Source organism: Acomys russatus, chromosome 26 (assembly GCF_903995435.1).
Source record: "Acomys russatus chromosome 26, mAcoRus1.1, whole genome shotgun sequence".
Taxonomy (NCBI): domain Eukaryota; kingdom Metazoa; phylum Chordata; class Mammalia; order Rodentia; family Muridae; genus Acomys; species Acomys russatus.
In genome coordinates, this window is record NC_067162.1 from 11,399,853 (window position 1) to 11,423,753 (window position 23,901).

Below are 23,901 nucleotides of genomic sequence, written 5' to 3' on the forward strand. Positions count from 1 at the left end.
GCAGCTTCCTGTTCAGGGTCTGCACCCACCCTGCAGGTTTCTCCCTTCCCTCTTCCCCTCCCTCCACTCCTCTCCGGCTCTCCCCTGTGCCCTAGCCCACATCTGTCCAACCACACACCTCTATTGTATTCTTAGTCAAAGAGACACGCGTCCTTTTGTGTGGAATCTTGTTTCTCCTCAAAGCCATGGCCGCCCTCAAAGCCCCCGGTCCCTCTACCATGTATATGCCTCTTCTGTGCGACTATCTTCAACTCTTTCCCTCTTTTTGGTTTTGTTTTCTGAAGACGGGGTCTCCTGTAGCCTTAAATGGCCTTGACCTTGCTATGCAGCCCAGGTTGATCTCAAACTCCTGATTCTCCTTCCTGAATCACAGGCCTGAACCTCCCTCCAAGTCTTTCCTGCTTTCTCCCTGGCTGTCAGAAGACTCCTGTGTGTCAAGTCAGCTGCCTGCTCCCCAACCAGCCTGAAGCCTCAGACTTTGGGCCCCAACACACTCCTTCTCACTCTCTCCCTGCCTACTCCTGGTCTGCCAGCCCGCCCTGACTGGCTTTTTGTTTCGTTTTGTTTTTCTAGACATGGTTTCTCTGTGTAGCCTTGGCTGTCCCAGACTTACTACATAGACCAGGTTGGCCTCAAACTCACAAAGATCCACCTGCCTTGGCCTCCCTGAGTGCTGGGATTATAGGAGTGCGCCACCTGCACCCAGCTATTCGTTTTTGTTTTGTTTTTCCCTTTTCTATTGCTCACCTCTGCTCAGGCCCTCCAGTCGCAGTCCATCGGGCTGCAGAATGAACAATCCTGCTGCCGACACGGCCTCAACTGTACCAGGTTCTCTCGGTCCATGAACACAGGGACTGGTGCTGTGCCCACCACCTGACGACTGCGTTCCTGTTTGCCCAGATTGCAGAAGCAACGCCACTTTCCCCACGGGCCTAGGACTGAGTGTTCCACTACTGGAGATGGGGGGGTGGGGTGGACATGAAAACCCAGTTATAAGCCGGGCGTGGTGGCGCACGCCGGGAGGCAGAGGCAGGCGGATCGCTGTGAGTTCGAGGCCAGCCTGTTCTACAAAGTGAGTCCATGACAGCCAACGATACACAGAGAAACTCTGTCTCAAAAAAAAAAGAAAGAAAAAGAAAGAGAACCCAGTTGTAGGGGAAAATGAACCCCTATAACAAGGGACTTATCCAGGGAGGACCAAAGATAAGGAAAATAATAACAGCTGGTGTTTGCAAGACTTTGCTGCCTCTGTGCAGTGATAGGTCGAGCAAACCACCCTTTCTGGCACAAGTGAGCTGCCCACAGCTGCTAACTGACACCTCTAATTTCTGCCAGCCGGCTCAGCTGGGAGCATGGTCGGCCCAGTCCTCCACACCCAACATCCAGAGTTGTCTCTTGTCTTCAGGGACTTAATCAGGGGCCTCCCCAGCAGGCCCAGGGGCACCTGACTAGCAGGGCTGACAGATGGTAAATAAAATGATATAATTGACATAATGGATGTACTCAAAGTCCCTGGTGCTGTGCTAGCACAGCAACAAAGTAATTTTTATGTGCAGGAGCAGCTACAAGTTTCTTCTTCTCCTCCTCCTCCTCTTCCTCCTTCGTAACCCCCTTGTCTCCCCTGCGCGCGCACACACACACACACACACACACACACACACACACACACACAGAGTTTCTCTATGTAGCCTTTGCTGTGCTGGACTCACTTTGTAGACCAGGCTGGCCTCGAACTCACAGAGATCCACCTGCCTCTGCCTCCTGAGTGCACACGCCTGGCCCCAAGTTTCTTTTTTTAATGTAGCGCTAAAGATTTAACTCAGGGAGGCCAGCCTGGCCTACAAAGTGAGTTCAGGACAGCCAATGCTACACAGAGAAACCCTGTCTTGAAAAAAAACAAAACCAAAACAACAACAACAACAACAACAACACCCCAAAGATTTAAGCCAGGGCCTCACAGATGGTAGTGAGGTGCCCTACAGCCACTGACCTACACCTTTACAGGACTCCTGTTTTTTTCTTCTTTCTTTTTTTTTAGAAAACAAAACAAAACAACACACAAACAACAATAACAACAATGACACAGACACACATAACCCCAGAATCCCATGTACTCTAGGCTAGCCTCTTTGGTAGCCAAAGATGACTTTGAACCTCAGATTCCCTGACACCTCCTCCTCCTCCTCCCAACTCCTAGGATTACAGGTGTGTACTGCTATCATGCAGGCCGGGCCAGAGCTCCCCCAATGAAGGACTGATGTGACCCCAACCCCTTATCAGAACTCTTTACTGATTCTTCTCTTCGTAAGAGGAACTCACAGAGGCTCGCGCCTCACACCCTGACTCAGCAGGTCTTTGTCGAATGACACCCATCTTTCCCCATTCTCCCCTTAGGCCCTTTTTGGCCTTTGTGCTTGCTGTTCCCTCTTCCTGGATCACTGTCTCCCAATCTTTGTGATTTAAACTCTTGCTAGTCATTCTGGCTGTCTCGGTCATTACCGGCATCACCACGCCTTTGCTGGCTTCTCAAGCTGACTGGCCAGTTTCTTTCTCTGTCTCCACCCTTCCTAGCACTATGTTTAGTTTATAGGTTGGTCGCTTGTTGTCTCCTCCTCGGGTCCCTCTCCTGACAGGCAGTGTCTATTACAATTATCAGCTGACCAAAGAAGTTGCAGAGCAAGATGCTGAGAGCAAAAGGCAATGCCCTGTTGGGCCGTAGCAGTAAAGGGAAACAAAAGAAAACAAAAACCGTTCACAGAGGACAAACCAACACACTCAGAGAAAAGTGGCCAGTCCCTTGAGACACCGCCTGCGCTGAACTGAGCAAAAAAGAGGGTCTGTTTGTAACCAGCTGACCAAGTGAGACCTTTAGGGGACATCTTTCCAAATTGTCACTTCTGCCACCTGCTAGTTTTACCCTTTTGTCGCTGCAACCTCAGCAGCTCCCAGGTGTCACCGGTACCCTGCTGGCCAAAGTACTGGTAGTCCGGGTTGATCTGAGTAGGCGACACCAGACCTAGGAGTACAAGAGGGGGCAGCAACAGAGCCAGTCGGCTCCGGGCCATGCCCGGACTCCAACCGACCCCAGCACGCTCCCGGGGCCCAGGCCCGCGCGGAGCCCACAGCACAGACAATCCCTGAGTCCCTAAGGGCACATCCCATCCAACCGCAGTGCAAGCGCGTGGACCCGGCCGCGCGCTCCCCCTCTGCAGACGCAGTGGATCCGACCGCAGCTCTGTCCCGCCCACCTCCCCGCGCCCTGCACCCTGTGGTTTGGGCCGCGCATAAAAGGCTCGCGGGGCCCAAAGCTCTCTTGGTTCTGAGATCTCTGTTCTGTCTCCGGTCCAGTCGGTCATCCGCGTGTCCGGCTCTTGCCCACGTAGGTATGGAAACCCAGAATGCACACGAATGGAAGGAGCCCCCTGGTGTGGTTCTGGGCCCTATCACGACCTCCTTGGTGCGGGTCTTTGTTTTCCATGCTGTCTGGTGTCCGCCTTTGTCCTTGCGGGGGAAACCAAGGCCGGAGCCCTAGCTTGCAGGCCCGATCACCGAGCTCACAGCCCCTCGCTCTTGACCTAGTCATCCCGTTCTGGAACTAGGGGCTCGTGTCTCTTTCCCCGCGCTGAGACTGACTCCATAATTCGGGTAGCAGCGGTGACCCCATCACTCGGGACCCTGTTTAGGGGGGCGGGTCTCCAGAGGCCTTGCAGACCTTGTACTGAGTGGATGAATTTGAATGCTGCTCTCTCGCATTCAGTGTCTCGCTTCAGCCCCAAGGGTGACCTTGGGAAAGCAAGACAAAAGAAAAGCTCTCCTACTGCACTGACTTGCGTGGGTCTCTGCTTTCAGTCATGGCCTCCGGCAACGCGCACATTGGAAAGCCGGCCCCTGACTTCACAGCCACCGCGGTGGTGGATGGAGCCTTCAAGGAAATCAAGCTTTCAGACTACAGAGGTGAGGCTGCCCGGAGGGGGACCAGGTGGGAACAGGGTCCACCTATGAAAGGGGCCGGAACTAACTTCTCTTCCGTTTTCATCTTCCCTAGGGAAGTATGTGGTCCTTTTTTTCTATCCCCTGGACTTCACTTTCGTGTGCCCGACGGAGATCATCGCTTTCAGCAACCACGCCGAGGACTTCCGAAAGCTAGGCTGCGAGGTCCTCGGAGTGTCTGTGGACTCTCAGTTCACCCACCTGGCATGGTATGGGGCTGTGGGAGGGGCGTGCGCAAGTGAGGGTTAGAGGAAAGCCCAAACTATGGAACAAACTCTCTGCCTTTCCCCATTCTTCATCTTATAAAGAATGGAAACAATTACATCCAAGCCCTTGTGATGATGATGGTAATTAGCATTTGGCACCCAGCTGGAAGGTACAGGAAACTGCAGATGCTTGAATCTCGGTTCTCATGAGACAGGCCGCCTTGCCGTATTTCATGAAAGGGGAAACGCTTGTTCCCAGGCGTGATGGGATTATGCTTCCAGACCAGAACTAGATGATTGGAGGAACTCCCTTCCTCCCCCCCCCCAAACTTTTTTTTCTCTCTCAGAAATAGGGGTCATTTCTAAGCCTCATTCCTGTAAAGCAAGTGCCCTACCATTGAGGTCCATGCCTGCCGTTGGCTCTGAGAACTTTTTAATGTGGGATTTCTATAGCAAGTGACTGGAGCTCACAAGCACAAGGGAAGCCATTCAGAGATGGACACCTTATCTGACACCATTCTTCCAGCTGCACTGCCTCCCCAGGGTGGGGTGGGTGGAGCACCACAGCCTTGTTTTAAATCCTTTATCTCTTGCTTCCAGTACCCCCACTCCAGGCCTTATCACACTGGAGGCCCATGGGGGAAGAATTCTGCTGTGCTGGGCATCCTAAGGCCCCAGCCTTGTCTCTCTCTCACTCTCAGGATCAACACCCCACGGAAGGAGGGAGGCTTGGGCCCCCTCAACATCCCCCTGCTTGCTGATGTGACTAAGAGCTTGTCCCAGAATTACGGCGTATTGAAAAATGATGAGGGCATCGCTTACAGGTACAGCGGGGACCTCAGCCCAGCTCGAGGGACTCCTGCCTCAAGGCTAACGGGACCACTGTGTCTGGTGGTGGTGTGTGTGTGTGTGTGTGTGTGTGTGTGTGTGTGTGTGTGTGTTCCTGGCCCCTAGGAGTCTCCCAGTTCCTCACTATGGACCCTCATGTCTTCAGGGGCCTCTTTATCATCGATGCCAAGGGTGTCCTTCGCCAGATCACGGTCAATGACCTACCCGTGGGACGCTCTGTGGATGAGGCTCTCCGCCTAGTCCAGGCCTTTCAGTATACAGATGAGCATGGGGAAGGTGAGTGGAGATTCAGAAATGGGGAGGCAGCCGGGCGTGGTGGCGAACGCATTTAATCCCAGCACTCGGAAGGCAGAGACAGGCCGATCGCTGTGAGTTCGAGGCCGGCCTGGTCTACAAAGCGAGTCCAGGATAGCCACGGCTACACAGAGAGACCCTGTCTCGAAAAACAAAACAAACAAACAGAAATGGGGAGGCCCTCCTCAGCTCTCTGCCCAAAATGCAAGCATCAACAACCCTAGCACCTTAGTGGGATAGATATTAAAGCCCCCTACAAGGAGAAATGGTTCAGTAGTTAAGAGCACTGGCTACTCTTTTGGAGGACCGGGGTTGAATTCCCAACCTTTGTATGATGGCTCATAAGCGTCTATAATTCCAGTCTCAGGGGATCTGATGCTCTTTTCTGGGATCCTCCTGTATTAGGCAACCACATGATACACAGATAAACATATACACAAGACGGACTAGACAGTTGGCTCAGTGGTTAAGGGCATTTGTCCTTTTGAAAAAAGCAGGTTCTAGACCCAGCATCCACATGGATATTCACCACTTTTCTGGGCCCCAAGCATACATATGGTGCACAGACACAGACACATAAAGAAAGAGATCAAAAAGTTGGGCGTAGTGGCACACACCTTTAATCCCAACACTTGGGAGACAGAGGCAGGCGGATCACTGTGAGTTCGAGGCCAGCCTGGTTTACAAAGCCAGTTCAGGACAGCCAGGGTTACAGAGAAACCCTGTCTCAAAAAACCAAAACCAAAACAAACAAACAAAGATAAAAAACCTCTATTGTCAAGATAGGTTTTTATGTCCCAATGGTAGAGGTGGTAGAATGGATAGGATATTGCATGGTGGTACACACCTTAAAGAAAATACACATGGGGGGGGGCTGGAGAGATGGCTCAGAGGTTAAGAGCACAGTCTGCTCTTCCGAAGGTCCCGAGTTCAATTCCCAGCAACCACATGGTGGCTTACAACCACCTGCAGTGAGATCTGGTGTCTTCTTGTGGTGGGCAGGCACACATGTGGGCAGAATACTGTATAAATAATATATAAATCTTCAAAAAACAAAAAACAAAAAAAAACACATGGGGCTGGAGTTAAGAGCACTGCTGTTCTTCCAGAGGTCCTGAGTTCAGTGCCCAGCAACCACATGGTGGCTTACCACCGTCTATAATGAGATCTGATGCCCTCTTCTGGCATACAGGTATACATGCAGGCACAACACTATACATAATAAATAAAAAATTATTATTTATTATTATGTACACAGTGTTGTGCCTGCATATACACCTACACACCTGGAGAGGGCACCAAATCTCATTATAGATCATTATAAGCCACTATTTGGTTGCTGGGAATTGAACTCAGGACCTTTGGAAGAGAAGCCAGTGCTCTTAACCTGTAAGCCATCTCTCCAGCTCTATTATTATTTTGATTTTACTATTATTATTATTACTTTGTTTTTTAAAGAAATGGTCTCAATATGTATTCATGTTGGCTTGGAGCTAGCTATGTAGATCAGGGTGGCCTAGAACTTGGAGATCTGCCAGCCTCTACCTCCCCAGTGCTGGGATTAAAGACCCAAGACATCATAGTCCTTTTGGAAACTTCTTTCTGTGGTTGTGTGCTAGTGATCACAGCAAATGCACAGCGCTCTCTCACTGAGATATACCTCCAGCCCAGTCCGTGGACCTTCCTCCTGTGTCAGGACTGATGAAGGAGGTGGGCATGGTGACACAGGCCTGCGGTCTCAGCGCTTAGGAGGTGAAGCAAGGGGGTTGCCAGGCCAGCTTGGGCTACAGAGTGAGACACTATGTGGTGGTACATGCCTGTAGCTCAGCCCCCCCCCAGCCTCTGCCCTCCCTTCCCCCTCCCCCCCCCCCGTACCCTACCCCACCCTCACCCCCACCCCCAGCAGCAGAGGAAGGAGGATCAGGATCAATGGATGCTTGAGGGCAGCCTGATCTAGATAAGGAAAGTTATAGGCCAGCTAGAAACCTCTTCTTTAAAAAATAAGGCGGCTTGGGGGGCCAGGGGTGGGGATGGGGGGAAGAATGCTTGCCTGGCTTTCACAAGACCCAAAGCTGAAACTCCAATACTACAGCAGGTAGGATTAAAAAAAGAAAGAATTTAGAGCTGGGCATGGTGTGTGTGGGTGTATGTGTGTGTGTATATACACACACACACATACACACACACACACCTATCTGTGATCCCAGTAGTTAGGACACTGAGAAAGGACCACCATGGGTTCAAGGCCAGTCTGGACTATATAGTTCGATTTGCCTTAAAAAAAAAAAAAAAAAAAAAAAGTACAAAACAAGCTAAATGATGGAACAGAAAAATGTCAGCTAGAAAACTATGTGAGCAGGGGGCTTCTCTCTCTCCACATGCCATCTGGAATGCTGGCCGTGAGCTCCCAGCCTTTCGTTGTACAGCCTAGGCTTCTGTGGGGACTATTTGTCCCTGACCTTGACGGTGGAGGCAAGCCTCACGTGTCCATCCTTGTGTGTGTGTTTTTCTAGTCTGTCCTGCTGGCTGGAAGCCCGGCAGTGACACCATCAAGCCCAGTGTGGATGACAGCAAGGAATACTTCTCCAAACACAACTGAGATGGCGAAACATCAGTGAGCCTGAAGTCTTTGGTCTCACCTGTTCCCCTACCTGGATGTCCTGTGCTGGCCCAGAAAAGGCTAAATCTTCCTCCATACTCTGTGGAGGGGTTGGAGGCTGGGCCAAGGCTTTGTTGTTTCCCACCCAGAATCCGGTGAATAGTGACCCCTGCCTGAGCCCCCACTCAGCTGGCCACAGGTGTATAAGAAACCAATAAAGTATTAGGGACAGTGCTGTTTAGCAGTTGACTTCAACCCTACCCAGCCTGCGCAACTGACTCTGTAATTACTTCTCTCCACCACAAGGTGGAGGCATCACCACATTCACTACTTACTGCTCTGTTACTCCACAAGACCTGAGCGTGGTGGGACATAGTGAAGCACGTGTCTTTAAAAAACCGCATACATAGTAGGGCTGGAGAGGTGGTTTAGCAGTTCAGAGCACTTGCTGCTCTTGTAGAAGACCTAGATTCATTCCCACCACTTACATGGTGCCTTACAACCTTCCTTGACTCCAGCTCCAACACACTTTTCTGGTCTTCCCGTAGATGCACTTCAGATGACATTCCGAGTTCTACTTTCACCTCACAAAACAAGGATGATCTAGTCATCTGTTTTTTTATTATGTTTTGACACAAGAGTCCTCAAACTATAGTTCTTCAGGGTTTCTCTGTGTAGCCTTGGCTGTCCTGGACTCCCTTTGTAGACCAGGCTGGCCTCAAACTCAGTGATCCGCCTGCCTCTGACTCACCAGTGCTGGGATTACAGGCTTTTTTTTTTTTTTTGAGACATGGTTTCTCTGTGTAGCCCTGGCTATCTGGAACTCTCTTTGTAGACCAGGCTGGCCTCAAACTCAGAGATCCAGCTGCCTCTGCCTCCCAAGTGCCCCACCACAACCATCTTCTCAGCTGAGACTTTATTCATGTATTTTAGTGCCTGTGTTTGTCAGCTCACTTGTCCTGAGGTCATACTGTTAATGCCTTCTGGAAGTCATTCATCTCCTTTGGGATGCTTTCCCCTCATCCTAGAGGGCATGTAGGCGCTGTACCACAAAGTCCCACACTTGGAATTTAATGCATTCTCAAAGACCCTGGTTGGGCCTCCTTTGAGGCCATCTGCCCTATTTGTGTCTCATTCCATCTCAGGTACAATGGTCTGGGCTCTTCAGATGATCTTGCTTTGACTACAAGAACTATGCCTGTGCATTCTTATCCTCTGTCAGGGTCTCTACACTGTCACATCTCTTGCAAGGTTGACAACACACTCTGTAGAGCAGCTCGCTTCCCCCTGCCCCAGCGGGCACACTTTGAACAGACATTCCTCTCACTTGCTCTCATCATCATATTCAAATCATGTTTGCTTTCACTTTAAAAATAAACGAAGAAGAAAAAAGCCTGGCGCTGTGCCTCGTGCCTTTAATCCCAGCACTTGGGAGGCAGAGGCAGGCGGATCTCTGTGAGTTCGAGGCCAGCCTGGTCTACAAAGCGAGGCCAGGACAGCCACCATCATCGCTGCGTTTCAAGACGCTCCGAGAGAGAAGCGCCCCGGCGAAGGATTCAAGGCTCCGGGCTCCGGCTGCTGTTCCAGGTTCCAGCAGCAAAAATTGTGTATTATATGTGTGTATGTGCAGTTCTTCCTTCTGGATCCAGGGATCAAACTCAGGTGCTCAGGCTTGGTGGCAAGCATCTTTACCTGCTGAGCCATCTCGCCTCACCTACCCGGCCTGCCTCCCTGCGCCGCCCCCCTCCCCGTCTCTCCCTCTCCCTCTCCCCAAGCCCCTTTCAGGTTCTGTTTGCTTTGTTATGGTTGAGAAGGCCTTACTATGTAGCCTAGACAGGGCTTGAGGTCCATTCACTTTATCGAATTATTCCTTGGCACCACCAGAGTGATACGGCTTTGGCTTTCTTCTTTGCCCTGGGGTCTTCCAGCTTCAAGGCCAGCCAGATGCCAGGAGCAACCAGAAGCTTCGAACTTGCAACTCAGCTGCTGGAAAAACCAGGCTGTGGTAGCACCCAGCTGCCCAAACAGGACCAGACCTGGCAGTAACCGGCTTCTGGCCTGGCTCAAAGGAGGGAGACACTGGCAGGCGGGCCGCCGCCCTTCCTGGCGGGAGTAGCCCTGACGGCGTCTGCAACGACAAGGGAGGCTGCTGTTCCTCTCTGCCAGGGTCGGATCCGTCGGAGGGGGCGTGGGCGCGGCAGGGCTCGGGCGCCAGGCTGTGGTGGCTCCCATGGGCCAGGAGAGCACAGCCCTCCCACCGCGGGCTCCCTGGACCGGGGCCTGGGGCTTTCCGCGCCCAGAGAACCGGCTGCCCGGGAAAATCCCGGCCCCCTTCCCGGCGCCGCGGCCCTGCCCGGCAGAGCGGGGGGAGGGGATTCCCGGAATCTGCCCGGAGACCGCGCTGGCGTCACTGAGCAGAATAGGCCCATATATGGGCAGTGCTTCCGCCGCGTCAGCGGGGAAAGCCCCGGCGCGAAGGACTGGGCGGGGCGGGGCTTGCACATTCCGCGTTTTGTCGTGGGCATTTTGTTCCCCGCCTGCGCAGCGTCTGATGCCTGGATTCAGGGGATGGGCGGTCTGGACGCTTGTACTGGACCTTAAGATACCTGAAAGGAGCGAGCCTCAAAAAGCAAGGAGCTTGGGGCAGCCCCACTCTTCTCCCACCACCCGCCCGGCTTGGAAGAAAAAAAAAAGACCACAGAAATTAATAAAGACAATTTTTTTTACTTAAATAGATTCAATAAAAAGTCAAACACACACACACACACAAACACATCTTAAAATAGACTCTAGACACGAAGTGCGTGTTTCTTCTCCACAGTACTGTGCAGAGGGGGAGGGCAGGGGGCGGAGGTCCCTCCCAATAGTATCCCGGCAGGCTGAGTACCAGGCGGCGGGGCCAGCTCCGCCGCGATTGCCTCCCTTCTCCTCTCTCTGTTAAATACACAAATATATTATATTCAATATGAATTCAGTCTCTTTCCAGGAAAAAAAAAAACATACAAAATACGCTGGAAGGGGGCCATGTAAACGTCGAGGTGAAAGGACTGGGCGCAGGCGGGCGGTCCGGAGTCCAGTGTGTGTGCGGCGCCCCAGGCCTCTGGGTATGAGCCCATCGCTTGCCCCCCTCACCCCGGTGGGGGGCGGGCGCCCAGCCTTCCAGGCTGGGGGTGTCCGTATGGAGCGGGGGAGGTGCTCAGAAGGCGTGTCCCTTGACCCCTAGCAGCAGCTGGCAGCCGTTGCTGACGTGGGTCATGACCTTCTGCTTGAGCTGGGCCACTTGCTCCCGTAGGAGGCCGGCAGTACTCGACAGCCCCGCGTTCTCAGCCTTGAGTGTCTTCACCTTGTCCTCCAGGCGCGCGATTCGCTCCAGCTTCCGCTTCCGGCATTTGGTGGCCGCCAGCCTGTTCCGCAGCCGCTTTCGCTCCACTTTGATGCGCTCCTGGTCTTCCATGTTGATGGGGGACACGGGCGGCGTGGCGTCGCGGCTGCGTGCCTCCGGTACGGTCTGGGGTTCCTCTTTAAAGGCGGAAGCGCCGCGACTCAAGCTCAGCTGCGTCGGGTGGCCGCCCGCAAAGGGTGGTGCATGTGGGAGGTAGCTGATGGTGGCCGTCGGGTACGAGCTCCCACTCCCGACGGCAGTCCCGGAGCCTCCAGAGGGTGCAGAGGCTGGGGAGTAACTGCTGAGGTTGGTGTAGACGGGAGGCGGCTCCGGTCCAGCATAGACGCCCCCTGGTCCGGCCTGGGGTCCTCCGCTGGCGCCCAGGGACACATTGGGGGGCGTCACGTGGTTCATCTTGTGCAGATCGTCCAGGGCTTTGACAAAGCCGTCCGCAAAGCCCTCCTGCTCCTCGGTGACGCCGCCCCCTGTACCTCCACCGCTGCCACCCCCACGGGGGTAAAAGTACTGTCCCGGAGGCGTGGGCGTCGTCGTGATCACGCCGTTGCTGTTGGGGACGATCAAGCGCTCCAGTTCCGTGGAGGCTAGCTTCAGAGATGCGCCTGTGTCTGATCCCTGACCCGAAAAGTAGCTGCTTGCCCCACTGCCCTCTGGGCCTGGACCGCGCGCTCCAGGGCCCTTGAGACCCCGGTAGGGATCTGCCAGGTTGAGCGTCAAGGTGGGTTTCAGGAGTTTGTAGTCGTGTAGAGACAGACTGCTAGGGGTCCGACCGTATCCCGCCGCTGCGTATGAGTCGTCGTGATAGAAAGGCTGTTCCATTTTCGTGCACATCCGGGCGGCCTGGGAAAGGTCCCCCTGAAGGGCCGCCCCGGGCCTCGCTGCGGCGAGCGGCGAGCTGTTCTCGGCTGCGGCGGGACTCGGTGTCCGGTCGCGCGTCCTCGGGAGCTGGTGACCGGCGGCAGCGGCCAGTTGGCAGCTGTGCGTAAAAGCGCTGCCGGGCTTCCGGAGCTTGTCCCTTCCTCCGTGGTGCGCTCTCTATCTCGGCGTCGCTTCCCTCAGTTCCGCGCTCCCTGCAAGATCCAAAGCTGGCCTGGCCACCCTCAAGGTCCCCACCGCTCGTCCCCAGCCCCGAGCTTTTATACTGAATTTGTCAGCTGCGGAAGTGCACTCCGATTGGCCGACGCGGGAGCCAGGCCCCCGCGGCCCCCTCCTAGAGCGTGGGGAAGGGGAGGAGGCGGCTCGCGTCACTGTCAGGAAGCGCGTGTCCTTGTAAACAGCGGCCACGAGCCCGGTGGCTCTGCTTTGCTGCAGGGGGAGGGGCTGCAGAGACAGAGCCACTCAAGCAAAGGGACGCTGAGGGGTTGAAGCACATAGAGTTTAGGACTGCGGGCGTACACCCAGTTGGATATGAGAACCCAGTGTGCGGCAAGAGACGAGGAGGTGCCTCAAGATATGCCCGGAAAAGTCTCGCCGGACCCACAGTTGCTGTAGCTTGAGGACTGACAATACAGTAGAAGACCCCAGAAAGCAGGGAAGGGACAAGCTGGGAGAAATTAACATTTGACCTAGGGGTTAACCAGAGGTTCCCAGTACAAATTGATATTTTCACAGGTGGGAGGAGGAAGGAGTCAGGAAACAGGGCAAGAAATGAGTGTGGGTTCTAGAAGAGTCAGTCCATAGAAGAGTCTGAGTGTTCTCCCATGAGTGGAAAAGGGAAGACTCTTGGAAAGGGCAATTTAGGTATGCAGAAGGTGAGCAAGGGTCCTGGGAACACTGAGGTAATAAAGGAGTGGAAGATAGGACTCTTATCTACCAAAGGTTGGGGTCACTGTGGTCACTTGCAGAATTCTGATGGAGAGTTAAAAGGGTCAGGGCACGGCTTCCTTCCGAGATGTAAAGGCGATGACGGGAGGGTATCTGAGATCTGCCTAAGATGACACAGAGAGTACCAGCGACAAGGGACTTGTACGAATGGGACTGTACCTCGAGAGTGGTCTCTAGGAATTTGCATACCCTGTACCTTAGCCCAAAAGCCCTCCCTTAGTCACCCTGGGCTTGTCAGCTTTTGGAGGGCCGACGGGGCGGGATAGCTGGGGCGCGGTTGCCCAACCCCACTCCCTTCCTTAGAAACAGGCTAGGGAAAGAGAGCCGAGGCAGGAAGTGTGGCAACAGCCCAGAGGGGAAAAGAGCCCGGCCCTGTCTCGTCATTAAGAGCCTAGGGGACGGTGAGCCCTGCCCTGGGCCCTGCCAAATTCTGCGCCTGGGAAAAGGTGCCCGGGCAAGCGACCCCGAGGAAGTCACAGCCTAGCTACAGACGCCTCCACTCACAGTCTGCTCTCCCCCATCCAGTAATGGTTCAGCCTGCAACCATCGGCGACTACTAAGACTGACAGCCCAAGGACTGTTCCATTGACCTACTTGAGGGGGAGTATGTAGCCTGGGAGCGGGCTTCGTCACCAAGGCAACAGGCTGGAGTCCGCGAGTTGGATTGGGGGCGGGGCAACCCCCAGAAGTTCTCCCTACCATCCATATTAGGGCACAGGAAGAGGTAGGACCAGAGCAGTCTTAGGGCGGCAAACTAGGAGCAAGGAACCCGAGGTAGCTGCCAGGTCCCAGGGCGCGCCCAGGCCCCCGGATGGCTAGTCTGGACCAGCCTCAGCCGCCACCCCCGGACTCCCCCTCATCTTCATCCCCTCCCCCGGCGGCCAGGCCCAGCCCCTCGGAACAACTCTGGGGCTGAGCCCTGTCCCGCCGGGCCAGATTGGACCCAGCTTGGCAGGTCCTCGCCTGCCCGCGGGCCTGGGTCGGACTTTGCCCCCCGGCCCGTCAGGGCGCGGAGGGGGCGGGATGATGGTTTCAGGCATCCCTGGCGCCTGGGCAGGCTGGTACAGGGCTGCCTCCTCCCCTGGGTATGTGCCCTGCCCCTCTGCCAGAAGATCTAGGGTCTCCTTTCCCCACTCGGTATTTTTGAAGTCTGGCTAACTAGTCTCACCTACTTCCATTTCAGTAGTGGGTGAGGTACCTTCCACCGCTACACAGAATACCTAAAGGAAGGTGGCCTCCCTTGCTAAGGCGTCTCCTTCTTCCCACCCAAGTAAAAGGGCAAAAACCACAAGAGGAGAAAATGGAAGAACCCACAGCCCCTTCTCCAGGAATGTCAAGGTACAGGTTTAAACAGCAAGACTTCCAGTTAGGTAGGTGAAACTTCACGTAGTGTAGGAGCCACCAGAGGAAGGGGGTGAGAGTCAGTCCCATCTCTTCCTCTTTCTCAGACTCTCAGGTCTCTGGTAAGATAAAGGACGCTTCTTTGTAGAGAGAAGCTTAAGGACAAGGGGTAGTGTGCGACAGAGAAAGAAATCGAAAGAGGCCAAAGAGAAGCAGCTCTGAAGGACTCAGGGGGAGTCCAACAGAATAGGGGCATCGTAGAGGAAGGAGCTGGGGACATCCCAGTCTTTGAAGGATCCTTGTGACCCTTAAGTGCTCCCTCCCATCTTGCCCTTGTTTGAAGAGCTCCCCTCCCCCACTCCAGTCTCGAGGGAGATTCCAGAAGCCGCTGAGTCTGCGGGCATGCTGCCAGGCCTGTGTCTCCTGCCCATGCTAATAACTGCAGCTGACATGTGGCCTGGCCTGAGGGGGTACTGGCCGCAGCGTTAGGGCCAGGGCAGGACGGAGGGCAACATGTTGGAAAGCCAACCTGCCTGTCCCACTGGCCAGGAGGCCACACTGACTCACCCACGCCACAGCTGAAGCTGGCTAAGCCAAAGCAAAGTCCTGGAGAGAGGCCAAGGTCTGTCCAAAGAGGGTCGAAGGGGAAGACAAGAGTGGGTGGCTGGGGGCAAGGAGGCAGGACAAGGGGAGACACCCAGAGAGACAGATGGGGCCAGGTTAGTCTCATGCAGACATGGAGACTGGGAGATACTTAAGACAGGCAGACAGACTGTCTGAGAAATAGTAATTATTATTTTAATAGCTAACACTTATACGGTTCTTACCATGGGCCAGACACTGTTCTAAAGTGGCTTATATAAAGTTGGTCATTGGCTACTTCCAAAGAGCCGGGCAGTTTCATAATGTGTGCATTTCCATTTAACAAATGAGAAACTGAGGCCCGGGAAAGAAAGGTCCTTTAATAGATGTCTCCGAGCTAGAAGTACTAGAATTGGAATTGGTACTTGGTTGGGCTACCTCCTGAACACTGCTATGTTGCAATGGGCATTTCTGTAGTACCCGCCACATACAAGGCTGAGTGGATTTTTCTACAAAGGGCTTTTTTTTTTTTTCTTACCCTTCGCCCCTAGAGACAGGAGTGGAATTAGGCACAGAAAAGTGATAGTGGCAATTATGCCACAGTGGGGTCTTCCCTCACACTGGCTGCTTGGCTGTTTGCAGGGGGTGGGGAAGAGACCAGCCAGGGAGGGCAGGGCCGGCCAAGCTGGTACAGCCGGTTCCAGGCCCCTACCATTCTCACTCTTGTGGCCTGGGCGCCACCTCCTCAAGTAGCCCTGCTGGCGCCAGGCCGGCCCAGCGTGGAGGGTGTGAAGATAGGCCCCTCCCCCACACTGCCTGGGTTACAGACCAGCACCCTGGCCTTCCTTGCCAAGCATTCCCAAATCCCAGGGCCTGGGACCAGGGGCCACCACTCAAGATAAGGAGGAAGCTCCCGTTCCCCCCCCCCCCCCCCCCCATCCACAGGTCTCTCTGGGGCTTTTGGTCTTGGCACCAGGGACTTCTCCTTCTTATAAATAGTTTGGTGACCATTCTCCTTCCTGGCCCCACTGACCGGTGCTGCCACAGTTGCCACCAGGAAACTGGGCTGGGGGCTGCCAGTGAGTCATCCAGTGGGCAGGCTGGGGCGGGAACCCGCAAGTCACGGCACCCAGTCTCCAGTCCCTGCCCCTGGGTGTGGACTCGTGGCTAGGCCAGAAGAAGCTAAGAATCAATCCCAGAAGTCTTTGTCTAGGAAGCCCCAGCCTGCCAGCCTCCCATCCCCCGACCCCACTTCTGCAGTTTTAGGGGTCCCTCACCCCTCATCTGGAGAGGAAGTTGCTGGGTCTTCTTGGAAACAGCCTATGTCTACCCTCACACTGATTCAACTGGGCCCACAGGGAGTTTCCCACCCAGCTGCCCAAGACTTGGGGGCCTAAGCTCCAAGGTGTTCCCTTTAAAGAGATAGATCAGTAAACAAACAAGCAAAACAAAACAAAAAAAAACCCCAAAAACCTGAGCTAGCCCAGCAGAGGAAGCAGGAAAGCAGCAGGGAAGTAGGGGCAATGTTGGGAGAGGAAGTGCCGGGATCTCTGGGCCCCACAGAACCTCAGCAAAGGGTGTGTGAGGGGGGTGCAACTGTTGCTGGCCTGTTAGGGCCTGTGTGAGCACATGAGGCCTGCTCAGGGCTCTGTCTGCTGCATGCTGCACTGGTCCAACCCTGCAGAGGGTGTGGGCCTATTTGTGAGAGTTCAGTTCTGCTTTGTGTGTGTGTGTGTGTGTGTGTGTGTGTGTTCCATTAGATGGGCTATATATATGGCTTTATTCTAAGCATGCCTCTGGCTAAACGTATTGTGTCTGGTATGTGTGTGCAAGGTACATGTTTTTACCTGACACATGTGAAATGTCTGTATGTTTCTATGTGGTTATATGGCTGGTCTCTGTGTGTAGGTATATAGCCTGTAACGGCTTGCCCCCCCCCCCCCCACCTCCCATAGACCAGCCATGTCTATATATACACTCCAAACATAGACGGGGCCAGGGGGTAGGAGGGGCACACCTTATGTCTGGTTTTTGTGGTCTATGTGTGTGCATGTTTTTATGAGAGGATGAGAAGAGGGGGGGGGGGCCTGGTTGGTCTGTATGTCTTGTGTGTGTTATGTGGTCTGTGGCTAGCTGTATGTGTACGTGAGCTAGCATAAGCTCTGAGCGCTTCGTGAACAGTCTGTGTCACTAGTCACGGCTTCAGTTGCGCGGTGTCTCCATGCTCGGTTCCTGTTCATCAGTGCTGGGCCGTGGCCTGTTTCTGCCTCTCTGCACTAGGTTATTCGTCTGTCCAGACCACATCTGAGACTGTGTCTCTGTCCCCTTCATGTGCCATATGTTGGTTAGGTCTATTAAGAGAGCACTTTGGCTGGGCATGGTGGCCCAGGCCTTTAATCCCAGCTCTCAGAACTCAGATCTGTGAGTTCTAGGCAAGCTGGGTCTACAAACTGAATTCCAGCCTAACCAGGACTATACAGTGAGACTCTGCCTCCAAAATAAATAAGTAAATAAATAAATACCCAAGGTGATTGTGTGTGTAAGTCTTCATCTCCAAATGTATGTGCCACAATTAAGTTGGTAGGTGCCTGGGGCACTCTGACATGGTATGTAGGTGACTGTAACGCCTCTGTACATGTCTATAGATGTATGTTTGTCTCTCCTGTTTCTGTATAGTAATAATGTTGATGTGGCTTAGAGGCTCTCACTGTACTTCTGTCTTTTCTGGGAATGTCAAACCACAAATGTGCACTTCTATCTGCTGACACCCTGCCCGTGTGCAAAGCTGGTTTATCTGGGTCACACCTATCCTGACAGTGTGTTTTGTTTGAAATTCTGGGGATTGAATCCACTGGCGGCTCAGGCTTGCTAGAACACCCAGGTCTGTCCCCAGCCTACTAGCCAGCTTTTGACCTGTGGATGCCTTTGTGTGTTCTCTTTCTTCCCCCTAACACTGTGCTACATCTCTGATTTGGCTCTTATTGTATCAGCCACTGCTGGGCGACTTAGCCAGATGTATGTCTGTTTTCCCTGTCTTCATGTCCCTGGCTAGTGCCCTGTGTCACAGAGGTTTGTTCCTCGGGACCGGCTCTCTCAGAGTGACCGTGTATGTGTTGTTTGTATGTGTGTACATTTCTACAGAGCACCCCCACTTCACCCCCTCCCCCGCAGTCTAGCCACCCTGTTTACTTTGCCCCCAGCCTATGTCTGCCCTGCCCTGGGAGGGGCTGACCCTCTTGTCTGTCCAGCAAGCTGTCCACAGGATGTTCCCGAGACGCTGTTTCCGGCCACCCTCAGGTCAGGACCCAGGCGTCCAGGGTGGCGGGGGTGGGGCTGTATCGGTGTGTGTGGGGGTCCATGTCAGGGCATGAGAATGAGGGTGGGGGGCGGGGAAGGGACTAACCCAACAGGTTCAGCCTCATTCCTGCCCCGCCTCTCACTTCCTGGGTGCCAGCCCCGGGCAGGGGTGGACCGAATGAACCCCGTGGCCTCAGAGAACGTGGGTGGGGCACGGAGTAGGTGTTTTCTGCTGGGCACCTGGACACTCAGGCCTGAGAAACCCCTCCCTACCTCGGTGTCCAGCTCTGAATTTGGAGCGTCCTATCTATTATTCATCTGATCAACACAACAACTCAACGAGCTGCACCTAATTTTCAGATGGGGAAGCAAGAGTGGGAAGAGACAGGATCTTAACCGAACCGAGCTCCCTGCGCAGCTGAGGCTTCACGAGAGCCGCAGCCAGCTGAGCAGCCGCCTTCCCCCCTAAGCAGGGTGTCTGTGGGGTGCAGTAGGCGCCCCAGTCGCTGTGAGGCCATGCTTTCAAGGGGTACCCTCTTGCTGTGAGTCAAAAAAAAAAAAGCCCCTGGACGAAATGAATAAGAAAACGATTTTAACCGTTTCGCTGCCACGATAGGCTCTGCCAAAACTTTCTGTGGGCTGGTGGGCGGGGGCACTGGGTTCCGGGAGTCGGGGCGGGCGGGGGGGGGGGAGGATCTGTTAATTCAGAGATGGAGGGGGAGCACCCCCACTGACTTTCGCAATGGCCAACGAAAGGGGACGCCCACCCGGCCTCCTGTCTTGTGAGGGGTAACCCCTCACTCAAGGTCTCCAGAACTTGATTCCTAGTCCTGGATGGCCGGAGGGGGGGTCCCAAAGTCCCCTCCCCAGGGGCATGAGTCATATACAGGGAAAGCCGAGAGTCATGAGTCACCCAGGCAGAGCAGGGGGAGTGAGGTCGAATGCGGTCCAGCGACCCCAGGGCTCGCCTGAGTCACGCATGCCCTGGCCCTACTGACCCCCAGCCCTGCAGCGCAGAGATCAGGAGTGGAAAGCACATGGCCGGCAGGAGGAAAGGCAGAGCGGGAGGAAGCAAGCACCGGCTGATCCAGGAAGCTGTTTCCATGGCAACCGGGGGGGTCTCAGCTCAGTGGAAGATGGTCTTCCCAGCAGGGACTGCCCCACCCAGAGTGCTGGGGAAGCCCCCATTCGTTCGGCCCTGGGGCCCCGAGTTTCAGGTAGGGCAGGAAGGGGTTAACGGCAGTCTCTCCCCCCCCCCCCCCCTTACGAGTTTCACCTGCACTCCTAAGTCTCTAGTTTCGCAGCACTGGGCCTCGCGCGATCCCGCGGCTGCCCCCGCGCGCTCACGCACGCGTACGGCCACCCCACCCCCGGCTTGCACTCGCACGCACGACCGCGTCGGGCTCCACGCACGCAGCGAACTCCTTCGTGTCTCACGTCACGAACGACGCACGCGCCCCCGCAGTGCGGGGTGGAGTCCTCCCAGAGGAGAGTCGCGGAAACGCGACGGTAGTGCGTGGTGCGCATGTCGATCCCTCCACTGAGTAGGCTGTCTGGTGTGACTTTGACACCCCCATCCACACACAAGGTCACAAACAATTCTGACCCAGTGTGTCTCAGCAGGATACACCTGCTGTGTGCTAGCAGAAACCCCTGTTCAGCTAGCTCTGAGAACGCCGACAGGGTTAGTCACATGGTCACACTGGCACATAACACCTAGAAGCAGAGTTACTTGGCCACATGAAAGTAGGTAGCAAATACACAAACAGAGCCATATGCACACACTGGCTTTTACATAATGCCACACCATCGAGGCAAAGGCCTCTGTCACCTGGGATTTGGACTGTACCATAAGAACCCCTCCCATGGAAATTGTGGCTGAGACACATGGTAGAGACAGCCTCGTCTTTGTCACCGACTTATCACAGGCAACTGTCACATGGATACTTTGATCGTTAAAGGGGTGTGATAAGCCAAGACCCGAGTAAGGGGGGCATTATCAGGGAAAAACAAACACAGGGTCTTCTAAATTGTAGAATACCACCACATTTCTCACACAAAGACTAACACAGACACTGACCCAGAAGAAGGATCATACTGAGAAACCTGTAGTTGGCACAGATACAGGAACACAAAACCACAACAGTCTCACAGCTTCCCCCTGGACTATGCAGAGAAACACAGGGTATGTGAATGCAGGTCCCTGGTCCTCCTAAACCCGGAGATTTGTTTGTTGCCTTTTGAGATAGGGTCTCACACCGTAGCCCCGGCTAGCCTGAAACTTGTTAGACCTTGATCATGGAGATGCACCTGCCTTTGACTTCCTTGTGCTGGGATTAAAGGTGTGCACCACCAAGGCTGGCTAATCATACTTTTGGCTTGTTGATGTTTTTGAGACAGGGTCTCGCTATGTAGACGAAGCTCACCTTGAACTCGTGAAGAGCCAACATGCTTCCTTCTGAGTGCCAGGATTAAAGGCAAACACCACGATGCCCTGTGTCCACTGTGGTTTTTGGGACAGTGTTTGGTGCAGGCTAGACTCACCTTCAACTTCTGATCCCTTTGTCTTCTCTGCTTCCCAGGTACAGAGCTTACAGGTATACCTCCACCAAGCCCAGCTTTTTCTCTCTCTCTTTTTTTCCCCCAAGTTTCTTTTTTTAGATTCATTTTTTTATGTGTATGAGTGTTGGCCTACATGCATGTATGTGCACCACCATGTATGTGCCTGGTGCCCAAGTACGTCAAATTTCCTAGTGTTGAAGTCATTGATGGCTGTGCGCCACCAAGTAGATGCTAGGAACCAAACTGTGGCCTCTGCAAGAGCAACAAGTGCTCTCATCAGCTGAGCCGTCTCTCCAGGCCCTGCACCCATCTTTTAAACTTGTGTATTATGCACAGATTAGTGTCCTGTACTTCCTGACAGGCATCAAATCTCTCTCTCTCTCTCTCTCTCTCTCTCTCTCTCTCTCTCACACACACACACACACACACACACACACACTTGTGCAAACTCCAGGATCCCAAGACACAAGTGGAGGCTAACCCAATCAGACCCACCACCTCATGCCTACACAGATAGAAGCACATTTCCCTTGGCCTTAGATACATAAAGCAGTGGGGCAGAAAGCTTGACAGGAGCACCAGCAGAACTCCAGTAACTGGGTGCTGGGAGACTGTTAGGGTCCCCATGGCAGTGGTACATGGGACTCAAACGAAGGGTTTTGCATACCCAATGGGGGGGGGTGCTGTCTTCTGGTTGTGGAACCCAGGGTCCCCACCCCAGCTGTGATGACTGGATCAGTATCCAGATGTGCAGGCTGAAGGGGATGGGCTGGGGTCCAGCTGTGGCCTTAGGGAGGGGTTGAGTCACTCACTTCCCAGCAGTACAACCCAGGCTGGGCCCAGCTGTTCCTGGAAACAAATAGGAGGAGGTGGGGTCCCCAAACCAGCCAGAGGTTGCTGATCCCAAACTTACAGGGCAGAGCCTCTAGGTTCCTACAGAAGGAGGCTGTCAGCTCTCTGAAAACATTAAAATTCTCTACACCTTAGACGGGTTGGCATCCTCTGAAATATGAGGTCAGTCCCAGAGGAAGGGTTTGTGGGCTCCTTTTGCAGAATCGAAGGCACTTCTAGCCACAGCATAGCTTCCTGGTTGTAAAAACAGATCGCAAGTCTTTCCCTCTTGCCAACACCTCGGCTTTGACTTTCTTTCCTTCCTCTTGCTGGCCATGCAGAAAGCTACGGCTCCTCGCCCCCATGGACAGTGAAGCACCTTCACTTCTTTATTTGTTTATGTACGCATTTATTTATTTTGAGATAGGGTGGCTCTATGTGGCCCTTCCTGTCATGGAACTGGCTCTGAAGACCAAGCTGGCCTCAAACTCACAGCACTCCCCCTGTCTCTGCCACTGGAGTGCTAGGATTAAAGGTGTGGGCCTTTTTTTTTTTTTTTTTAAAGATTTATTTATTATTATGTATACAGTGCTGTGCCTGCATGTACATCTACAGACAGAAGAGGACATCAGATCACATTATAGATGGTTCTGAGCCACCATGTGGTTGCTGGGAATTGAACTCAAGACCTGTGGAAGAGCAGACAGTGTTCTTAACCGCTGAGCCATCTCTCCAGCCCCAAAGGTGTGGGCCTTATACTCAACTCCTAATGGTCCTTTTTTTTTTTTTTTTTTTTTTTTTTTTTTTTTTTTTTTTTTTTTTTTCCTTGTCTGGTTTTGTTTTTCCAAGGCAGGTTTCCTCTGTGTAGCTTTGAATGTCCTGGGACTCTCTCTGTAGACATGGCTGACCTCAGACTCAGAGACCCGCCTGCCTCTGCCTTCAGGCGTCATTTTACTCTTGACTTCTTAGACATCTGGGGCACGTGTAACATCGCCCCAACACTGGAACAACTTAAGTCACCCCTCCATGCCTGGATTCTCAGAATTCTCCGAAACTCCAAAACTCCCTGTAACTCCTCACCCCAAATTGTTGTGTCCCAGAATGTCAGCCACATCTTCTTGTAACAAGCATGATTTCTGGGGTGTGTGTGTGTGTGTGTGTGTGTGTATAGCTTTGTTTCCACTTTGGGGCATCAGCTTCTCTGGTGGATGAGAGTGAGATGAAGGAGCCAGTTGGCAGCTCCTCTGACCAGTCCAGTCCGGAAGCAGGTTCCTCCCTGTCCTCATTCACAGTGCTCAGAGACTGGAATCTGGAAAACAAGGTGTACAGTGGTTGTGGACGTGGGAATCAGCCTCCAAGGCTCTCCACTGTGTGCAGTTGAGAGTTTGAGAGGGTTGTCACAGAGCATCTGTGGTAGATGGACGATTCCCCCTTAAGACTGAGGGTGGTTGGCTGCTGTCATTGGGCTTACCCCACTGGGACACGGTCACTGGTTCTGGGCTCCATATGTTGATGGAGGCTGAACATTACCCGGCTCCAAACCTGAACTCGTCGCAAAGCAGAGCTGACTCCACTCCTCCCTCTGGGTACATTTAATAGCCTCTAATTACAGCATATTACCCCACCCGCCTGCGAGGGAGGGGCTTCCACTGGAGCCAGGGTCAAAGGGCAAGGTCTGGGGCTCCCCCCCACCCCCCCCACCCCGTCAAAGCCAGAATACTTTGTAGCCCTTGTTTACTCATCAGCAAAACGGAGTATCTGCAAGCTTTTTAAATAATGAAGTTTCCAAAATTAAGAAAACAAAACCAGGGAATTAAAATAGCATTTTTAGCCGAGCAGTGGTGATGCACGCCATTAATCCTCGCACTTGGGAGGAAGAGGCAGGTGGATCTCTGTGGGTTTGAAGCCAGCACGGTCTACAAAGTGAGTTCAGGACAGCCAGGGCTACAAAGAGAACGTGTTTCCAAAAATAAAAAATAAAATAGCACTTTACTCCTAGGGTTGTGGAGGACATTCAGTTGTCTGTGGATATATAGCTTAATGTAAAGTCTGCAAACAGTAAGCACTCCACAAATGATATCTTAAGACTTTATTGTTAAAAATTGATAGGTCTTAGCTGGGCGTGG

General features: G+C 53.6%; 3 protein-coding genes across 5 annotated transcripts; 1 reads left to right on the forward strand and 2 right to left on the reverse strand.

The window, feature by feature from the left end:
* Positions 1-753: 753 nt before the first annotated feature.
* Thsd8 (thrombospondin type 1 domain containing 8) lies at positions 754-3,078 on the reverse strand. The gene is made up of 2 exons (XM_051169336.1): positions 2,918-3,078; positions 754-953 (listed from the first exon to the last, which is right to left on the reverse strand). The coding sequence occupies exons 1-2, from the start codon at positions 3,063-3,065 to the stop codon at positions 754-756; spliced, it is 348 nt and encodes a 115-aa protein (XP_051025293.1). The 5' UTR covers positions 3,066-3,078.
* Positions 3,079-3,226: 148 nt separating this feature from the next.
* Prdx2 (peroxiredoxin 2) lies at positions 3,227-8,172 on the forward strand. 3 transcript variants are annotated; one of them, XM_051168818.1, is made up of 6 exons: positions 3,227-3,383; positions 3,850-3,954; positions 4,046-4,199; positions 4,898-5,020; positions 5,191-5,321; positions 7,853-8,172. In XM_051168818.1, the coding sequence occupies exons 2-6, from the start codon at positions 3,852-3,854 to the stop codon at positions 7,936-7,938; spliced, it is 597 nt and encodes a 198-aa protein (XP_051024775.1). In that variant the 5' UTR covers positions 3,227-3,383; positions 3,850-3,851; the 3' UTR covers positions 7,939-8,172. The 3 variants fall into 3 exon arrangements, with proteins under 3 accessions (XP_051024775.1, XP_051024776.1, XP_051024777.1); XM_051168819.1 differs by having other exon boundaries at positions 3,256-3,379; XM_051168820.1 differs by having other exon boundaries at positions 3,295-3,383; positions 3,758-3,954.
* A 2,034-nt stretch (positions 8,173-10,206) lies between these two features.
* On the reverse strand, positions 10,207-12,463 carry Junb (JunB proto-oncogene, AP-1 transcription factor subunit). Its single transcript, XM_051168814.1, has one exon. The coding sequence runs from the start codon at positions 12,167-12,169 to the stop codon at positions 11,135-11,137; it is 1,035 nt and encodes a 344-aa protein (XP_051024771.1). The 5' UTR covers positions 12,170-12,463; the 3' UTR covers positions 10,207-11,134.
* Positions 12,464-23,901: the final 11,438 nt, after the last annotated feature.